The following is a 20,656-nucleotide window of genomic DNA, read 5'->3' as shown; positions in this document are numbered from 1 at the left end:
GCACGAGACCGTACACGCTCATACGGCTAGATGGTGTTCCCTCTCAAAACATTTCACCAATTCCTTCCATGGAAATTCTTATTGCCTCTGTCCCTCCATCTCTCTGTCAGCATAATCACTTGTTGCTGCTATACACACCACTAATCTCCCAGGCACACCGCAGAAGTGATCATGTTAATTGCCGTTTATTGCATGGAATTATAAACCATTACAGTGCTATAGCCTGCCAAAACAAAGAGAGCTCATTTATTTAGCCAAAGTTCAAAGTGGTTCAACTAAAACAAAGACGTAAAAACAGCGGACTGTATTATGTATTGCTTTAGTGGTATGAAATGTCTTTCTCATATTATTAAGCAGAAATGACCTTAAAGGGTTAGTTCACCCCAAAATGAAAATTCTGTCATTAATTACTCACCCTCATGTCGTTCTAAACCCGTAAGACCTTCGTTCATCTTCGGAACACAAATGAAGATATTTTTGATGAAATGTGAGAGCTCTCAGACCCTGCATAGACAGCAACGCAACTGTAATGTTCCCAGGTCCAGAAACATAGTAAGGGCATCGGTAAAACGCAAATACAGTAAACAAAAATAAAACAATTTTCAACAATTCTTCTCCTCCGAGTTATGTCTTCCTCCATTTTAGAGAGTACCCAAATGCATATGCACGCTTTCGCTAAGCGTAAACAATGCTGATTACGCAGATTACGTTCATGCGCGCACTTTCTCCCCCGAACGTAAACAACGCTGATTAGGTCGATTACGCTCTTGAGTACTCTCCAAAATGGCGGAAAACGTAACTCAGGGGAGAAGAATTGTTAAATAAATTATGTTATTTTGTTTTCTTTGCGCTCAAAAAGTATTCTCGTAGCTTCGCAAAATTGAAGTTGAGTCACTGATGTCACATGGACTGTTTTATCGATGTCCTTGCTACGATTCTGGACCTGGGAACATTACAGTTGCGTTGCTGTTTATGAAGGGTCAGAGAGCTCTCACATTTCATCAAAAATATCTTAATTTGTGTTCCGAAGATGAACGAAGGTCTTACGGGTTTGGAACGACATAAGGCTGAGTAATTAATTATAGAATTTTCATTTTGGGGTGAACTAACCCTTTAAATTACAAGGCCAGCAAACTTTTAATGGCTGCGCACAATTTTATAAAGGAAGAAAACCATGCTACATGTTTATATAGGCAATCCACGTAAACACTTTTGCTGAACTGCATGAAGGTCCGCTTTACTTGGTAGACTACTTTTGTTCCATACAGTAAACTCTCTTTCTTCAAAAAATCGTCTTATTTATGAATGACGTGGTATACGTTCTGTGTTTCTAGCATGCTTTTCAGTGTTTTCCACAATTTCCTCATTTGATAATAGTTGGCTAGAGCATTCCAAACTACATAACCACACTGCAATTCATCATGCTTGCAATGACACCTCACTGCTGATTTTTTTTCCCACTCAGGAAACAAACAGCCCTCGCTTCATAGTTGTGCCTTTGTTGCCATTTTCCCAAGCCAACAGAATATGAAGTATTAGGAGTCCAGCTGTACCTTTCAATTACAAGAAGCCCTGTGAGAGGATACCCATTACTTACAGCAGGATTCTCCCAGTCTTCCAATTGTTAACGCATCAATTATGGCCACGGGATTCCCAGATGTAGCATTCGTCAAGCTAGGAGCTGGTCTGGCAGGTGATTATCAGCAGGTGGGCTTAGTCTGCACTGTGTTTCCTAAAGAATTGGCTGTATTTGAGGACCTAGACCAAGTCCAGATTAAATTTTCTTCACTTGAGGGTTTGATTACTTTGAGGGTGTTGAATAAGGAGACGTGTTTAATTTGCTTCCTGTGAAGCTTAGGTGGGTTTGAAGAACATGCTGACAGTGATGAGAATGAATCCAAGAAGACGTGGGCGTATACTTCTCAGAATTTCAGATGTTGGAAGCTCTGTAGCTCTGTGGGTGTAAAGAACAGAGATTGTTCATTCAAGACCTACCTACCAAATTAAAAAAATTGTTCAATCAATCAATCAATCAATCAATCAATCAATCAATCAATCAATCAATCAATCAATCAATCAATCAATCAATCAATCAATCAATCAAATCAATCTTCTCGCACAAACTACTTTGAACTCCAACAATGAGAAAAAAAGTTATACAAATGTAGTTCAGCTTTGTGTGAGGAACCAAACCGAACACTCAAGAATCAGACTGGTCCAGATTTTGAGGCAACACAGTCTTGTTGCAGCAGTTCTTGAGTTAACATCTCATTGGAGAGTTATTAGTAAATTTTAGATACATTTTATATAAAAAAATAAACTTTGGTCTGTGCCAACAACATCAAATGGCTTCAGAACACTTGGAATATAGCACACAAATCACATGGACTCTTATTTATCACCCCCTTTTTTTGGCAGATTTGGTCACCATAAACTTCTGAAGACATTGTATAGAAAATGTTATTACAAAAAGGTTACTCAAAAGTATACACTATTCCACAGAATAATGAAATAAACAGAACAAAAAACAGTTTGACAGAACATTTTCATATGGGATAACTATTCATGAACTATATAAGGGTCACTATGCATTAGATTCCTTAGATTTTACCCTGACACTGTATGACATTATAATAACCAAATGTTGTATATGCACAAAAAAACTCTCCATTTTGTAGTGTTCAAGTTTTTTCCCCCCCCCAGATATTTGTGATGCTGGAACTAAAATGACTATATTGGATTAGCTTTGATTTACAGTCCTGCACTGTTCCACTTACAAAATGAATAACATGGTTGAAATTATCCAATTTAAGGGATATTATTTAGAAGATTATGCCAAGAAAGCATTGTGTAGAGAAGAACGCAAAGATGTTCTGGAAAATCACAATATGCCAATGATCGAGAACAGCACATGGGTTACTTTTAGTGCCAAAACCACAACATGCAAATGTTCAGCTTTCAAATTCATGAGTCACTCAACAGTAGACATTTCTTGTTTCCAATAACATATCTACTTTAAAAAACATTGACATTTTAGAGAGGATAATTGTCGTGTCTTCCATCATGCTTGGCATAAAACTGATTCTGATGTCTAAATGCTCTTACAAAAGTAAAGATGTGGGTCCTAACATATAAACAGTTTCATTATATTTTAAACAGACTATGTTTTAGATAGACTGCAAGCTGCAAATTTACCAAAACAATACTGTTGTTTCATGAAATGCAGTTTACAAGCAAAAGCATTGAATCCCTCCATCACTATCAAGGACTTAAGGAAGACCACATATACTGAAAAAATGAATCTGAAAATGAACAACATATTGTACGATGCAACAAACAGGCGACAACCTTCCGCCTCGCAAGTTAGACTCAGAGAATGTGAAAGCATGTTCTCTTATCTAATCTTCTGGCTCAATCCTAAAACCCCCCTCGCAATATTTATCCCCTCAGCTGTCATACACAATCCCAACCTTGGAATAATATCGGAATTACTGTAATTTTCCTTCTTCTTCCACAAAAAGGGGGCTGACTCTTTTCTCTTCTATTTAGTGAAGTTCTCCTTATCTGCGTCTTATTTCAACCTCTGTAACCAAGAGGGAGAGAGAGAGTGAGTTTGTTGGAAGGTGAATGGAGAGGGCAGGCTCACATCTGCAACTCTGCAGCCTTCTCAAACCCACCTCCTCCAACTCTGCGCTCTGCACAGCCCTGACCATGAGACACCAGACAGTGTGAGTGAGGGGGTATTTATTCAATAAGGGTCCAGCTCCGTGCACATCAAACTCTGGTAAATCTTTGTCTTTTCTCTCTTTAACCGTTATGATGCATTGATTCTCTTGACTGTTGTGTTATCTGCACTTTTTCCTTTGGCTGCAACCAGCATGCAGAAGATACTGTTTCACATCTCATTATCTTACGGCTACCCCAACAGATGAGGTCATTGTAAAAAAAAAAGAAAAAAAAAAAAGCTTGTTTGAAATTCATCCAGGGCTTCTTGAAAATGACATTTTTTATTTGATGGTGATGTGCTGTTGTCTGTTGAGGGTTGGGTTGATGCGTTCCCTTTTGAGAACATGTAAAAAGATGCGAGAGAAAACTATACATGCATAGAACCTCACATGCTTTGTCCTTTTTTGTGTGCAAATCTTCGTTCATGCAGACAACCTGCATGGTGAATTCATTAGCAATGGTTATCAGTTCCTGACATGTGCCACTGTCACGAGTGAGGAATGAATGGAATTATTTAACAGGGCTTTGTCCAGCAGCCGGTCAAGGGGTAAATGTGCAGACAAGTTATTCAGTCCAACTGAAGGAACAACAAAGTCTTCTTTAACTCCTAAGAGTTGTGTTCCCTTGTTTGGGTAACAGCGGTGATTAAAAAAGGCTGCACGGAAGAGCTGGAAGAGCATCAAAAGGGAGATTCTCCAACAAACCATTTGTGAGTAAGACATGCATGTTGATCATGTACGTAACTTGGTGGAAACTCCCTTGTAACAGCTCTGTCCTCTGTAGACTGTTGCCTTTATGGTCTTGATTATGTGAAACAATTTCAGTGGTCTCTCTGATTTAATGTTTTGGCATTTCATTGGAGCCTGAGGAACTTGGCCCCCCATTTATTTTCCCCTCATGTTGGCAAACTAATTGAACATGCCTTACAGCAGTTGTTGATTTTGGTATCGAAAAGCACTGCATTAAAATAGCACATTTATAGCCGTGCAATGGAAAACAGGCAGAATGGTTTTACTAAGACAATGGCTGCCAGTTAGAAAACATGGAGATAACTGATCCAAGACAAGCCATACACAATAAATCAAGAATAACTACAGACGTGCCGCAAAATTAGAGCTACACGAAAAATGCCTTTCCTGAGAAACTGACTAAATAAAGCATACATATTTGGCAGTCTTCTCGCTTAGGATACGATACCTCATCTGGAGGACAGGGAGGAATCAGCTGTTCAACAAGGGTTTCCTGCCTCCCACATCCAGTTGGACAAAACCCATCAACGTGAAATAAATCTTAAACAAGTATCAGTACAAACACTATGAATTATTCACAATGAAATTCCACTGAGATTTAAATGTCATGTTTTGGAAGATACTTGCTGAGGATACATTTGGCTAAATTGAAGGGGGCAATTACTTTTCATAGTGGAGAATGTTTAAACACGTCCCATTCCAGCTACATTACCGTTCCAAAGTCTCCTTCATCTTGACCTGGGACTGGAACCATAAACTGTTTGGAGGTCCCCAATAACTTCCAAGGTCAATGAGAAGGTCATGGTGCAGAGAAAAGCCATATGGCTAGAGGTACAGGCTGGCAGACACACATGTCTTTCCAGTTTTTGTGCAGGACTTGTAGTCATTAATTCCACGAAAGTAATGGTGCATTACCAAGTTCGTTCTGCACCGTCCTTTTTTTTTTTTTTGGGGTCTAAAGTTGCTTTGGCTTTGTCACATGAACATGAGCTTGGTCATTGTCCAGATCTACAATTTCACTGGCAGAAAAATTTCCAGTTCCAAGGAATAGTGTGTGCGGGGGCATGGGTTTGAGCGCTTAGCATGCAGACATGCTCATGAAAATAATGGAGCGTTCCATATACCTCCCCTTGTGCTGGGCTTTGCAAAGCACTACAGCGAGGGCTAGTTCCACCATGGCTGTCTTATGATACACCTCCTGGTCAAAGATTGGAAAACCCCAGTCATATAACTAGCCAAGGTTGAAGGATGTATAAAAGTTTTACTCGTGTTCCATTCACGCTCAGATCTCTCAGCTGGTGAGGATGGTAACTTGCATTGGGAATCTTTGTTTGACCGCAGCAATCAGTAGGCCAAAAAACACCCCCACCCCTTCCAAAGGGAGTATATCTGGTCTTCATTTATTATGGTGTTTTTTTATAATGTCTGCAGTTCTTTCTCTTTCTGGAAACAGCACACAGTTTCCAACAAGAGCTAGAGTTAGATGAAGAACTATTTCAAAATGTGACATGATTCTACTTGGTGAGATTGCTAAAAAAACACAACAGGAATATAGTGAGTTCAGTATAAGTAAAGCTCAATTAAGAGCACTTGTGGCATTATGTTGGTTACCATTTCAAAAGTATAGCCACAATATGCATATTAACATGATTTTAGCATGAAAAAATCAGTTACTATCCTGTGTTCTGTGTAAAGTTATATGCATTTTTAAAACTTTGCTGCCATGACAACACATCGACCTAAAATCGTAGACTGACCATAGAAATGACAAGAACCTTACATCTCAAGTAATTATGTTTTGACAGAACAATGAATGAAAGTGCTTTAATAAAAGTATAAACTTCACATTTCTGCTTTTAAATGCTCCAAATCCATTGCAAGTGCCTCACTGTGAGCTCAAGTTTTGCTTTAAGGAAATAAGCATAGGATGATTTGTTTTCTTCTGGTAATCAAAATTATGCCACAAATGCTGCTTATTCAGCTTAACTTGTATAGGATCCTGAATATTTAGTTAATTGGACAATTATGTCATTAACTGAATTTAGATGTACAAATGATAGAGAAGTATTGTACAATATGCCTGTTTTTCATTCAAGTTATACAAAAAGGGTGCACACAACCTTCATTTCCATTCTTTGGTTTTCATATCCAAACCTAGAAATGCACATCCATCTTCGTTAGCATGGACCGAATTAACCGCATTGTATCCTGTGCGCAACAAATGCAATAAAACTGCAGCTCAACTGTTTGGTTTGAGATGTTTACATTGATTACAAAAAGCATGTCATTCATTTAACAAACTGTAAAAACTAAACATCAGCAAAATCCAATGGCATTTTCATGTGAAGACATCTAAGAAATGCATGTTTTATCTTCATTTCTCTTCAGGTGATAAACTGGAGCTTGGTACTTCAGGAACATGGGTTGCAAAATGAGATCCATGCATTTTGTGTTTTGGTGTCTTTACTTCATGCTCCTTCACTTGTTTTGCACAGCACAAGATGAGGACATGAGATTAAGTAAGCGTGCTTCTCTCATCTTCATTAGTGTATGTTGCATGAAGACTATTGACTCAGATAACATCACCTAATGATGCAGTGTTCATTGTGGCTGTCTTAATACAGAGCAAATGCAACAATTTCTGCAACTCCTTTAGACCATTTTGGTCATCCAATTAGGAACACAATAATTTGATTGAAAATATAATTTTTGGAGTCAAGTGTCTAAACTGTACCTTGTAGAAGGTCAAATGGTCAACTCATGCAGTACAAAATCTCGTCTTCGTTCCTCAATTTCAGGTTGTAGGACAGCGCCAAGTGATTTAGTATTCATACTCGATGGATCATGGAGTGTGGATGACATAAACTTTGAGATTGTCAAACGGTGGCTGGTAAATATCACCATGAGCTTCAACATCGGTCAGAAGTTCACCCAGGTTGGGGTGGTGCAATATAGCGATGACCCCTTCTTGCATATACCCCTGGGAAAACATTTCTCAAGTAGTGACCTCATCAAGGCCATGGAGTCCATAGAATACATGGGTGGGAACACGAACACAGGGAAGGCTATTAAGTTTGCCAACGACAAACTCTTCGCCTTGTCTGAGAGAGGTCCGAATGGCATTGCAAAAATCGCTGTGGTTCTGACGGACGGGAAGTCACAAGATGAAGTGCTGGCAGCTGCAGAAGCTGCGAGGAAAAAGGGGATAATTCTCTTCGCAATTGGTGTCGGTTCTGAGACCGAGGAAGCAGAGCTCAGGGCCATTGCCAACAAACCATCCTCAACCTATGTTTTTTCTGTGGAAGACTATAAAGCTATTGCAAAGATCCGTGAAGTTATTAGGCAGAAGCTGTGTGAAGGTAAGCCTTGATGTATTATTCCTCCATGTCTCTAAGCTTTCATATTTCAGTTGATACTTTTTCAAATTAATTTGTGTGATATTTTTCACACGTGTCACAATGAAATGACACTCTTTTATGGCCTTGAGCTTCCGCAGGGGAGCAGGACTTTTTTTGCTTTACCATGCCATCCATGTACCAGTGGAGACAGGTTTATGGCATCTCCGTGTTTGAGTTGCATGCATAATTTGGTGCCTCTCACCTCAATGCACGGATCACAGCTTGATTTATATCCTACAACATCCAGGTGTTCTGAGTTCAACAACGTGGCTGTAAATTGTCCAAAAGTGTGAAATCAGGATCATGCATTGCTGAGCGTGTTTCAAAGATTGTGACATCAATTTCCAGCAAGCTTACAAACAAGCCAGTTCAATTGTTTGAAAGTTCTGCAAAAGGCCAGTAATTCTGAGATGTTTATACACTGTAAATCCAATTTTGGCAGATGCAAATGTCAAGTTTATATAGTTCCCTCCAACCAAAATTATTTCATTACTGTGAGGTATGGATTGGATTTGCAGTTAAGTCTGCTGAAAAGCAGAAGTAGCACAATATTAAGCGTAACAATGGTGGAAAAGTAGTGATCAAATGCCAGACCTGATCATCGACAAGTCTTGAAAAGGGGAGAAAGCATATTTCTCAAGGTGCTTTTCTGTTCTAATAATGGATTACTCAGCAACAACTCCCACGCAGACTTGTTAAAAAGCGAAAATAAAAACTGGAGTGCAATACAGCCATTAGGTTGGAAAAACTGCCCTCCATAAAACTTTGCTAAGACTCCTGAAGCTCATCATAGAAAGTTTTCTGGACACTGGAAAAGTTAATGATTAAGGCACTTTATTATAGTAGAGGTCATCTCTTGTCTGGTATTTGCAATGGCGGGGACATTCTTTAGTTGGACTGCATATTTGCACAATGTCCAGTGTTCCATGCCAAGGTCTTCCTACGATTTTTTAGACTAGTCTCCAAGCCAAATAAAATAAACCACTACATTCCATAAATATTTAACCCTTTCCAGCCATTTTTTCTCACCATAAATTGCAAATATTGCTGTGATATTAATATTAAAGCTCATTAAAGGCAGGACAATGACAGGGTAGTGCTTAGTTAGCTTAATTTAGATCCATGCATTATTTGTTGCTGTGTGGCAGTTTATCTTGTTTTCTCCATTTAATGTACCATAGAGACTGTATGTCCAGCAAAGATTCCAATCAATTCTCGAGATGAGAAAGGATTTGACATACTCCTCCATCTCAACTTGGCTAAAAAAGCTCAAAAGACACAAGGATCTTTTTATGGCAGCAAAGCCTACCAGGTGACATCCCGAGTTGACCTGAGTGAGAGCACCAGGTAAAATTACTTTTGGTATCAAGCTCCTCTGTTCTAGAAAGTATACTCTGTTCGAAGTGAAACAGTGTCTTCATCTTAATGTCCGTAGGATGTTATTTCCAGGCGGACTTCCACCATCCTATGTTTTTGTGGCCACGCTGAAGTACAAAGGCTCCGTGGTTATGGAGGAGTGGGATCTATGGCGGATACAGACTAAGGACGAAAAGCCTCAAATGGCTGTTTCTCTAAATGGTCTGGACAGAACAGTGATGTTCACCACCACCACAAGCAGCACACCAAGCGGAACTCAAACTGTGGTCTTCACTAAACCACCTGCTAAGGTAAATACACAGCTTGACAGAAGAACCCTGAAACAATTCATGAACTCGCAGTCCTAATTAGTCAGTTCTGTAAGTTCATTCGCCATCTGTTAAAATTTCCACAAAATACACCTAAAAAAATCCATGCTGAAAAGATCAGCATGGTTTGTCACCTGCATACTGAATTTTGTGTTCCGGATGCTTGGGATCCTCAACTGATGTGCTGCTGTCTTAATGGTTCTGCTTCACTAGCTTCACCAAAAAGACCATGCTGCTTGAAGTTTCAGTCCACCAGCTATATCAGCACTAATCCAGTCTGGAAATTCATGTGTGCCTAAACTGGTTTCAGGAGGGATACAACAATTTCAGACAAACTTCATACAGAAAATCCTTTAACAGTGGACTCCAGACCCTTGGCAGCCAAGTATATTGGAGTATACACCAAGTATATACCAGGCTTACCAGTCACCATTTGGATTAAAATGTTGGTGGAATTTGGACGAAATACTCAATGGAATTTTATACATTATAAACTTGATATTTTCTGTTTAGCACATATTCACACTTATATAAAGATCCTTCAGTAGTTAAATAACGAGAACGCTTAAGTTGAGCGACACAGAGTAGGTTTTATTATTTAACGAAAAATGAAAAACATGAGTTCACATAATTTTTTTATCAGAATAAGTTTACTGAAATTAGGGCTGCCCTCAACTAAATATTTTCTCTGGTTGACTAGTAGTCGTTCATTTGAAGCATTAGTCGACTAATAAACCACTTAAATCATAATAACGCACCTTAAATTGCCTATTAAGCGCTCAAACGCATGCATAAATCTTGCCACGGCTCACAGGCAGAAGTAAATGATTGTGAATGTGTAAGGGAAAAACAGTAAGGAGGCTGCATTAACATTTGAATAATTATTTTTAATTAATTCCTTGTTTTCGGTTTAAGAGACTAAGTCGGCGACACTGACTCGTCATCTCCGCAGTAGTGGTACGCGCCTGTATGCATGTCACGGATTACATAATCTGAGAATATTTGTTTTCCATTTGAATTGGTTTATTTGAAAGTGGACATTTCACTCTCTATAGATATATTTTTTTATGTCTGTAAGGCAAGTATACACAGAGTTTTGGAGTTTCGTGCTCAAATTCACAGACCGAGACAGCAGAAAGCGCATCATCTTTGCTTTCATTATTTTACAAAAGTGCCATGTTTTTATTGTGAGTGCACACAAATAAACGTAGAGTCTTTGCAGATTTGAAAGATGTATTACTCTTATCTGTATGAGCAAAAATGAGGGAGTATTTTAAGAGCAAGTGAGCGCACCGGCGCCTCCATCTGTCCTGCAGTGAGCGAGCTGCTGTTCAGCTTCCACTCTCTGCACAGACACTTGAATAGCGCACATTTCTCTAGGTTAACATTAGTTTGAGCGGCCATGTAAAGTTGCTGCTACTAACATATTTCAGATGATAAGTCATATTTGAGGTCGATGAATGATAGGCGAGCATTTGGATGTCCTGCCGGATGTACTGTATTACCACATAGATGAGCCGTTAACGATTTGCGTGACTTCGCCAATGTGGATTTTTATTTTTTTGTGACTAAGTGACTAATAAAATTTTGGTCGACCAAGCCTCTTCTGGTCAACTAATGGTTAGTTGACTATTAGGGGCATCCCTAACTGAAATGTTTTCATCTTCCTTATAAAGTCACATTTATGGTATATGAACTTAATGTAGTAATGTAAAAATTGTAAATGGTACAAAACACCATCATCTGCATTCTGCCTTATGTATTTTACAGAAACTATTTGATGAAAAATGGCATCAGCTGCGTCTTCTAGTGACAGAGGAAGATGTCACTCTGTATGTTGATGATTTGGAAATCGAAACCTTGGCACTGGAGCCTCCTGATGGTATTTTTATTAATGGAAAAACACAGGTTGGGAAGTACGTCAGCAAAGAAACAACTGTACCTGTAAGTATGCCAATGACTTCTTGGATTCCATTCTACAGACCAGTCATTTCTTGTCATAAACACCAATAAAATATACTTTATTACTGAAAATCTGACCTAAATCTCACTGAATTAACTGGGTGGTGCTGTGGAAATGTGATGTTGTGATGATGTGTGTCCTTACAGGCAATGGTAACATTTAGATTTTTTATTTGGATTTAAATAGTTGAAGTTAGCTTTCTCCAAATCATTATAAGGTAAGGCCAATATCAACCCTCCACACTGTGAGTACATCACTCGCATATGCGAATACACTTCATACTAGGCAACTAAATAATGGTTATTGTTAGCCTATTGATTTGATACTGGTTAGATTTCACTAGCCAGTAATTGAGTTAGTGAATCCAAAATTCTCGTCCGAAATTTTCATACGTTGAAAAGTAAATACGACCTCATGTTGTATCAATCAAATTTATACACAGCCTCAGAAATTTCATCCATCATAAAAAAAATCGGATCAGGTTCAATGTCCTCCGTTTTATTCATTTATTTTTTTGCATCCATAGCAAGCATTTTGAGAGGTGTTTTGACAATTCAGAGCCTTAAAAGTCCATAGATATCGCTATTATTTAATACGGCTGTTAACACGTTCTCCGACAAGCGGAAGCAATGAGACCTGTTTTCCGGGATTGGTCAGGTGATGTTCGACATATACCCTATAGTCATCTGCTGCTGTACGGGGCAGGTCCTAGATCGGGCTTTCTTCTGTGCAACCTAATGCGTTTCGCAGAAATATTTATTTCAGAAATTTTAATCAGCACCCAGCCTGTTTTATTTAGCTGTGCTCGTAGTTAAATCTGTATGGTGAAGCTGCGCTACCCATAGGCAGTGCAGAATGGATGAGAAGCAAAGATTAAAAAAAATAGATGTAGGGGGGTCCCCCAGATATTTTTTTAGTAAAAAATAATGATGACAAATCTAATTAAGCTCACGCAGTTAGGATTTGGTCATACATGTGACTGAAGTCTGTTTTTAGGCTGTCAAAATGTAAATGCTTCTACTACAGCATCTATAGATCGCTAAGCACATGACATCGTTTAGGCTGCTGCTCCGGTGAAGCTAAGCGAAGAAAATTAGTCGGAAAGAGAAAGCTTCTTATGCTACTTACTTTTTTGATGGGTAATTTTCTCTTTTTCTATCTTTCTACTATATGTATCCACTCCATGTCGGAGCTTTTGCATTTTACCTACATACACTGGAAATGTGCACTCATTTTTAATTATTACAATTTTTAACATTTTATACATTTACATTTAATCATTTACCAGATGCTTTTATCCAAACTAGTTTACACATGAGTGCTGTGACAAGTCTGTCATTATAACTGATCATTAATTAATTATTAGTCTATATTTATGATTATTGCAAAGTCATCAAAACTGGATCATGACATCAAAACTACCTAAAATGTTGAAAATGAATCAAAATGATCCCCAAATTTTTTCACTCAATCTGATTTTTTTTCCACCACCATGTCCCTTTAGGGGCTCCGTAGAAATCAGAAAACGGTCTGTTTTCGTTTTTTTGCTTCACAGGTAGAAAATGGATAAACGACTTAAAATTCGTTTTCCCTTGTGGGCGGTCCTAACATGCTCCTTTCCGCCGATTGGTCAACCAAATCTGAGCCCGTGACGTCATCCTTGGTTCGTTTAGCAAAATAATAGTCCTCTGCTGCTGTACGGGGCAGGTCCTAGATCGGGCTTTCTTCTGTGCAACCTAATGCGTTTCGCAGAAATATTTATTTCAGAAATTTTAATCATCACCAAGCTTGTTTTATTTAGTTGTGCGTAGTTAAATCTGTATGGTGAAGCTGTGTTACTCATAGACAGTGCAGAACAGATGAGAAGCACAGATTAAAAAATAAAAAATAAATAGACGTAGGGTGGTCCCCCAGATATATTTTTAGTAAAAAATAATTATGACAAATCTGATTAAACTCACGCAGTTAGCATACGGTACAATTAGTTAATTAATTAATTTTATTACACGGCTCTGTGGAATACTTGATTCTGATTGGTATCAACCCTCCACACTGTGAGTACATCACTCGCATATGCGAATACACTTCATACTAGGCAACTAAATAATGGTTATTGTTAGCCTATTGATTTGATACTGGTTAGATTTCACTAGCCAGTAATTGAGTTAGTGAATCCAAAATTCTCGTCCGAAATTTTCATACGTTGAAAAGTAAATACGACCTCATGTTGTATCAATCAAATTTATACACAGCCTCAGAAATTTCATCCATCATAAAAAAAATCGGATCAGGTTCAATGTCCTCCGTTTTATTCATTTATTTTTTTGCATCCATAGCAAGCATTTTGAGAGGTGTTTTGACAATTCAGAGCCACCGTACAAGCGAACATCATAATCCAGAATGGTGTCTGATAAATTGACCCACTTCTTCTCACAGCACAAAGCACTGTACACTCTCAATTCAAAATGGTGTACAATTATTTAATTATGTCATCCTGGTATGGCGAACTCACTCTCGTTTCATACAAACGCAGCTGCTGCCATTTTGCTACGATTGTTTTGTACGCTGTAATGGATTATAAGAGAACTAACAAACTGGTAAGGTTTTAAAACATTTTCATCTTAATTCTTGTATTGCCTTAATTATTTTTGTGGTGAAATGTTGTGTAATAAGATTGTTGTTTCCCTTAAATGTTGTTTCCCTTAAATGTCCGTCTAGTTTGAATTTGCCGCTTGCTCGCAACTGCTGTCTTCACGGAAGCTTTGCGTTCAAATATTTCCCAGCGCTGGGTTAAAAAGGGACAAACCCAGCTATTGGGTTGTTTTGACCCAGCGGTTGGGTTGCTTTGAACCCAACCGCTGGGTCAAAACAACCCAATAGCTGGGTTTGTCCCTTTTTAACCCAGCGCTGGGTTATATTTAACCCAGTGCTGGGTTATATTTAACCCAGCATTTTTTAGTGTGTATGATAAACGAAGTGCGGAATACAAAGAGATGGAATATAAAGACAGATTGTGACAATTGATAGCAGAGCCACTGACATCCTGAAGTAAACTTTGAATCGCTTGGGATAACACGTAGCGCCTTAAAGGTGGAACTCTCCTTCCTCTCTACGCAATCTCAGGATTGGATGGACCCAATATTTCCTTTCTTTTTTTTTCTAGAAGAAAGGACAACAAAATCATCCTCACTGCTTGAAGACTCCATTTTGTATGGTTTTGTGAATTTTTATGCAACAGATTAACTAATACACAACAGACTCAGTGTGCAAGGTTTCTGTGCGTGGCAAATTTTTAGGACAGCTAAAATATAAAAACTAAAAAATTCGGACTCAGTGTGCCAGGACCTTAAGAATTAATTTACTACAGCTATATTTTGACTCACCTACAGTGAACAAAAAAATGAGAGAGTTTCACATTGTTAGTAATCTCATTGCAGTGTATTTGATGTACAGAAAGCCTTAGTGTGTAGGTGCCCGATTCACCAGCACCAGCCCTGCGCTTCTCACACACGCACAAAGAGAGAAAGTGAGTTGTAAATAGCACATATATTTCAACTCAAATTAATATTTTGCATCTAATTATTTACTTATGTGGCAAGTAGCCGTGTAATAAGCGAGATAATGTACATCCAGCCGGTTGTTATCTCAGAATAAACCGCTTCAGGCTGATACAAGACCCCTCCGTTTCGCGTCGGGGTCCTGATCACCCTGTCGGAGTTTATTCTTACATAGTCATTCATGTGACTGAAGTCTGTTTTTAGGCTGTCAAATTGTAAATGCCTCAACAACATCTATAGACCGCTAAGGGCATAATGGCCACCGGGTCGTGGTTTCGAAGACGAGATATCCACAGGTCTACATGGATATCTAATGATGGCCGCACTAGGAAGGAACTGGATCATATCCTTGCACGACCACTCGGTATTATCAGGTTGGAGAAACAGAGAGTTTTCCGTGGCGCAGAGGCACCAGCAAATAGTGATCATCGCCTCCTTATTGAGGCCATTGCAATTCCATTTAGACCCGTATATAAGCATAAGCCACAGCCAACACTCAATGTGCAAATGCTGGTAGAAAACCTCGAGATGGCTCAACGCTACAAGGTCACCATCGAGAATAAGTTCTCAGCGCTCGGCGAACTTTCTGAGGATGTCGAGACTGCATGGGCAACAATCAGCAACACTATCCACACAGTCGCCAAAGACATCGTAGGCTATAGAAGATCACGTCGGAAGCCATGGCTATCTGATGAAGCCTTGGACACAATCGATGCAAAAGCTCGAGCCCGCTTAGCTGGTGACAAGGCAGAGTATAAGCGCCTCCAGGGTATCTTTAGGGCCAAAGCAAAGCGCGATCGTGAAGCATACTACCAGTCCCTAGCTAACGAGGCAGAGGACGGGCTACATCAGAATAATTTAAAAGCAGCATACAGGACCATCAGTAAGATAAAGGGTTCACGTAGGACGCAAGGTTTCTGTGCGTGGCAAATTTTTAGGACAGCTAAAATATAAAAACTAAAAAATTCGGACTCAGTGTGCCAGGACCTTAAGAATTAATTTACTACAGCTATATTTTGACTCACCTACAGTGAACAAAAAAATGAGAGAGTTTCACATTGTTAGTAATCTCATTGCAGTGTATTTGATGTACAGAAAGCCTTAGTGTGTAGGTGCCCGATTCACCAGCACCAGCCCTGCGCTTCTCACACACGCACAAAGAGAGAAAGTGAGTTGTAAATAGCACATAGGTCCGTGTACGTTTTGATAGTTTGTTTTTCAATTTGAAATGAAATAAGCAGAAACGAGAAAACTGATTTTTTTTTCCATTTGTTAAAAAAAATGAAAAAACTAGATTTTGTCTTGATTTTCGTTTTTTGGTTCATGGGTAGAAAACGGATAAATGACTTCAAAATTAATTTTCCCCTTGTGGGCGGTCATGACACGCCCCTTTCTGCCAATTGGTCAACCAAATCTGAGCCCATGACACCATCCTCCGTTCGTTCAGCAAAATAATAGGGGTTATGCGCAACAGGCTTCCGTACACTCTAAAAAATGGTGGGTTGTTTCAACCCTATGTTGGGTCAAATATGGACTAACCCAACTCTCGAGCCCGCTTAGCTGGTGACAAGGCAGAGTATAAGCGCCTCCAGGGTATCTTTAGGGCCAAAGCAAAGCGCGATCGTGAAGCATACTACCAGTCCCTAGCTAACGAGGCAGAGGACGGGCTACATCAGAATAATTTAAAAGCAGCATACAGGACCATCAGTAAGATAAAGGGTTCACGTAGGACTCAAGGTACCACCCCGATTCTTAGAGCAGATGGCTCAATATGCTCTAACCAATCTGATATCCTGCATCACTGGCGTGAATACTTCTCGAATGCACTCAATCACTCATCAGCTGCACCATGTTCAGATTTGACCACTGAATCCACCTCAGCTCTTGATGATCTAAGTATATCACCCGACGCTCCAACCTTGGATGAGGTCCGCTCAGCCATTCAAAAGCTCACCAGAATTTCACCAGAACTATTGAAATGTGCCACCAACTCTGTCAGCAAAGCTCTCCATAAACTATTTCTGTGGGTGTTGTCTTCTGGGCATGTCCCTGCTCAGTGGAAATAAGGCATTATCATAGCTCTGTACAAGGGAAACGTGACAAGGAACGAATGTTCCAGCTATAGACCTATTACGCTACTGTCTGTTCCAGGAAAGGTGTTTGCTCATGTTTTGTTAGCAAGGATTCAACCCCTCCTTGTCTCTCGACGGCGCCCTCAACAATCAGGTTTCACCCCGGGCAGATCTACAACAGATGTCATTCTTGCCCTTAGGCTCTTTTCAGAAATACATTGTGAGTTTAATCGTCCACTCATAGTAGCCTATGTTGATCTTAAGGCAGCGTTTGACTCTGTGGATCATCAAGCACTATGGAGTGCACTACGGGGCATTGGTATCCCAAATTTCCTGCTAGATCTCATTAAGGACCTTCATTCAGGTACTACCGCCAGAGTGAGGGTTAACGGCTCACTCTCCAAGGTGTTTACAACTACCTCTGGAGTTAGGCAGAGCTGTGTTCTGGCCCCAGCACTTTTCTGCAGAGCCTTGGATTGGATCCTCGAGTGAATAGCATCACAGAATGGCGTTAAGTTGCCAGAACATGATTTCACTGACCTAGACTACGCAGATGATGCCGCATTTCTAGATGAATCTGCATCAAAATTGGTAACATCTCTTGAGCATTTTGAGTCAGAGGCTTCCCACCTGGGCCTACACGTATCATGGCAAAATAAACAAATTACAGAGCCTGGGTGGCGAATCCAATATCAGGAATATTACTGTTATGGGTCAGAAGGTGGACAATGTCACACAGTTCACATATCTGGGGAGTGTACAAAACTCAGATGGAAGGTGCACGGCCAATATCGCATGCCAAATTGGTCTGGCTGCTTCAGCAATGAGGTATTTTCAGAACCTTTGGCATCAACAGAGGACTCAGCTTAGCACAAAACTTCGATTCTACTCCTCCTGCGTGTTGCCAATCCTTCTGTATTGTTCCGAGACCTGGACTCTTCAATCACAAGATGCCAAAAGGCTATAGTCATTTCATATGCGCTGCCAGCGTCAAATCCTGCATGTTCGTTGGCCCGACCTCATAACAAACACGGCCATCAACCTACGCACTGGTCTGCAAACAATGACAGACATAACTGCTTGTTGGCGCACGTCTTTGTTTGGACATGTGGCCCGGCTAGCAAGTCATACCCCTGCCTATGGTGCCTTAGCCTGTGCCGTTGCCCGACGCTTTGAAAGAAACTCACCGGCTGAAGCAGACCACCTTGGTCGCCCTTGGCGAGCTTGGGTTCAACAGATCGGGGATGGCTCCATCTCCTCCCTCCTCCATGAATGGAACCTTGCCATTGGCCGCAGCCATTCACTTCGCATGACGAGATCGGCGCTACGAGCCACCGCAGCTCAGGCGACTTGATGGATGGATGTATATATATATAGCCTTTAGCAACACTAACATAACAACCCCCAGCCTGTTAGGGACCGCCTATATGATTTACCTCAATTCGAGCACTGTTTTAGACAATACGGTCAGTTTTGGAGATGGGATGGTCATTGCAAATAGCCTACTGTAAATGCAGATCGGCTGAGGGTGGATTTAATTTTTACTGTACTGTAGGCTAATAGCCTCGGGAATGTCGCATTTAGCCAGGATTTATGGTTTGAGTGTGCACAGCCCTCGACGCATAAGTAAGATGTTGATAACTATAAATAAATAAATAAGCTCTTAAAGGGTTAGTTCACCGAAAAATGAAAATTAATTCTGTCATTAATTACTCACCCTCATGTCGTTTCAAACCCGTAAGACCTTCGTTCATCTTCGGAACACAAATTAAGATATTTTTGATGGAATCTGAGAGCTGTCTGACCCTGCATAGACAGCAATACAACTGAAATGTTCCCAAGACCAGAAACGTAGCAAGGAGATCTGTAAAATAATCCATGTGACATCAGTGGTTCAACCGTAATTTTACAAAGCTACGAGAATACTTTTTGTGCGCAAAAGAAAAAAAAAAGCGACTTTATTCAACAATTCGTCTCCTCTGCGTCATCCTGTTCTGTGTCAGCTGCGTCACATGGATATGCTGTTTTCGTTCAGATCAAATCACAACAACGTAGGAAACAGATCCAGCGTGACGCAGCTGATACAGAACAGCATAAGTTGTTTACGTCCAGCTGATACTCTCCAAAATGGCGCTACAGGGTGATGTGGAGGAGACGAATAGTTTTATTAGTATTATTAGTAATTCTACACTAGTAGTCTACATAATTTAAATGAAAATAATATTCAGAAACAGGTTATTTTCTTTTCAAAGTACCCCCCTCCAAAAAAAAAAATGTGCATAAACCCTCACTTTTTGCTCTCTGGCACCGACGCTGATTGAGGCATTTACATTTTGACAGCATAAAAACATGACTTCAGTCACATGAATGACTGTAAATAATTACTTAACAAAATGTACCGTATCCTAACTGCGTGAGCTTAATCAGATTTGTCATAATATTTTTTTACAAAAAAAATATCTGGGGGACCCCCCTACGTCTATTTTAATTTTGTAGTTTTTTATCTGTGCTTCTCATCCGTTCTGCGCTGTCTACGGGTACCGCAGCTTCACCATACAGATTTAACTACGCACGCACATGGGTGTAGAATACGCGGGGGACGTGTCCCCCCCACTTTTTTTTGGGCAAGTGTGTTCGCATAGAGGTTTTCAAGGGCCGGTGTGAATAAATATAGATTTAAATTCAAAGAGACAGGATAGTTTGTGCATATTTTATTTGTATCCAGAATGAGGCAATGTGAACGTCATGGAGCGCTTAACATTCTCATGCAGTGTATGTTTCATTCATACTCGAAGCTGGAGTGCGTTCTCGTGCAGAAAGTCTAAGATGGACTCATTAGCCCCTTTCACACAGTAATATATGTAAATTGCCGTAAAATTACCAGAACGACTTTGCTGGTAAATTCAAAAATGCACTGTTCACACAGGCAAACGAGTCAACGACATTACGTCTTTTTACCGGTAAAGCACCATTCACACATCAATTTCAAAATACCGGTAAATTCTGTGACATCATTAACTGGAAATTACCTCTAAATGGCTGTGCCTCTCGGTGTTGTGTTTGTAAAACAGCGCGCTGATTCGCTAAAATGGACTTATCGGCTTCTGTTCAAAAACAACAAGGGCGCTTGTCGGCTTCTGCAGTAAAATGTGAACTCGCGATGCCTTGAAAGTTGACAAAACCGGCTTTTTTGACAAAACGTGTTTAGGGTTCAGATCGCGCTACATGTGGAGAATAATGCACGGCAATCAGCTAATTTTTTTAATGTGGCATTTAGCGGTTTTTGCAAATGAACTCTTCATATATATATATATATATATACATATACACAGTGCTTGAAGTGGGCCGGTACGCACCGGTAAGCAGTACCGGCACTTCAATGTTTTAGTCTTTAGCGTACCAGCACTTTTTCGTCCGTACCGGCACTTCTGACATGTTGCCGGTACTGATTCAAAGCGTCAGTGTCTGGGTGATTAGAAATGACACTATAAAGAACACTACACAGG

General features: G+C 39.9%; 1 protein-coding gene across 1 annotated transcript in view; it reads left to right on the top strand.

Moving 5' to 3' along the window:
* Positions 1-3,710: 3,710 nt before the first annotated feature.
* The window catches only part of col21a1 (collagen, type XXI, alpha 1), a 96,481-nt gene continuing 79,535 nt past the window's right edge, over positions 3,711-20,656 (top strand). The window contains exons 1-6 of the mRNA XM_016477184.1: positions 3,711-3,784; positions 6,864-6,994; positions 7,274-7,834; positions 9,055-9,220; positions 9,309-9,540; positions 11,329-11,502. Of these exons, the coding sequence (XP_016332670.1) occupies positions 6,895-6,994; positions 7,274-7,834; positions 9,055-9,220; positions 9,309-9,540; positions 11,329-11,502 (1,233 nt within the window). The 5' untranslated portion in view covers positions 3,711-3,784; positions 6,864-6,894. The remainder of the gene's footprint in view (positions 3,785-6,863; positions 6,995-7,273; positions 7,835-9,054; positions 9,221-9,308; positions 9,541-11,328; positions 11,503-20,656) is intronic.

This window comes from Sinocyclocheilus anshuiensis, unplaced genomic scaffold (genome assembly GCF_001515605.1).
Source record: "Sinocyclocheilus anshuiensis isolate Anshui unplaced genomic scaffold, SAMN03320099.WGS_v1.1 scaffold1540, whole genome shotgun sequence".
In the NCBI taxonomy this organism is placed as follows: Eukaryota; Metazoa; Chordata; class Actinopteri; order Cypriniformes; family Cyprinidae; genus Sinocyclocheilus; species Sinocyclocheilus anshuiensis.
Note: the sequence above shows the minus strand (reverse complement) of the source record. Positions and strands in the feature narration are given on the sequence as shown.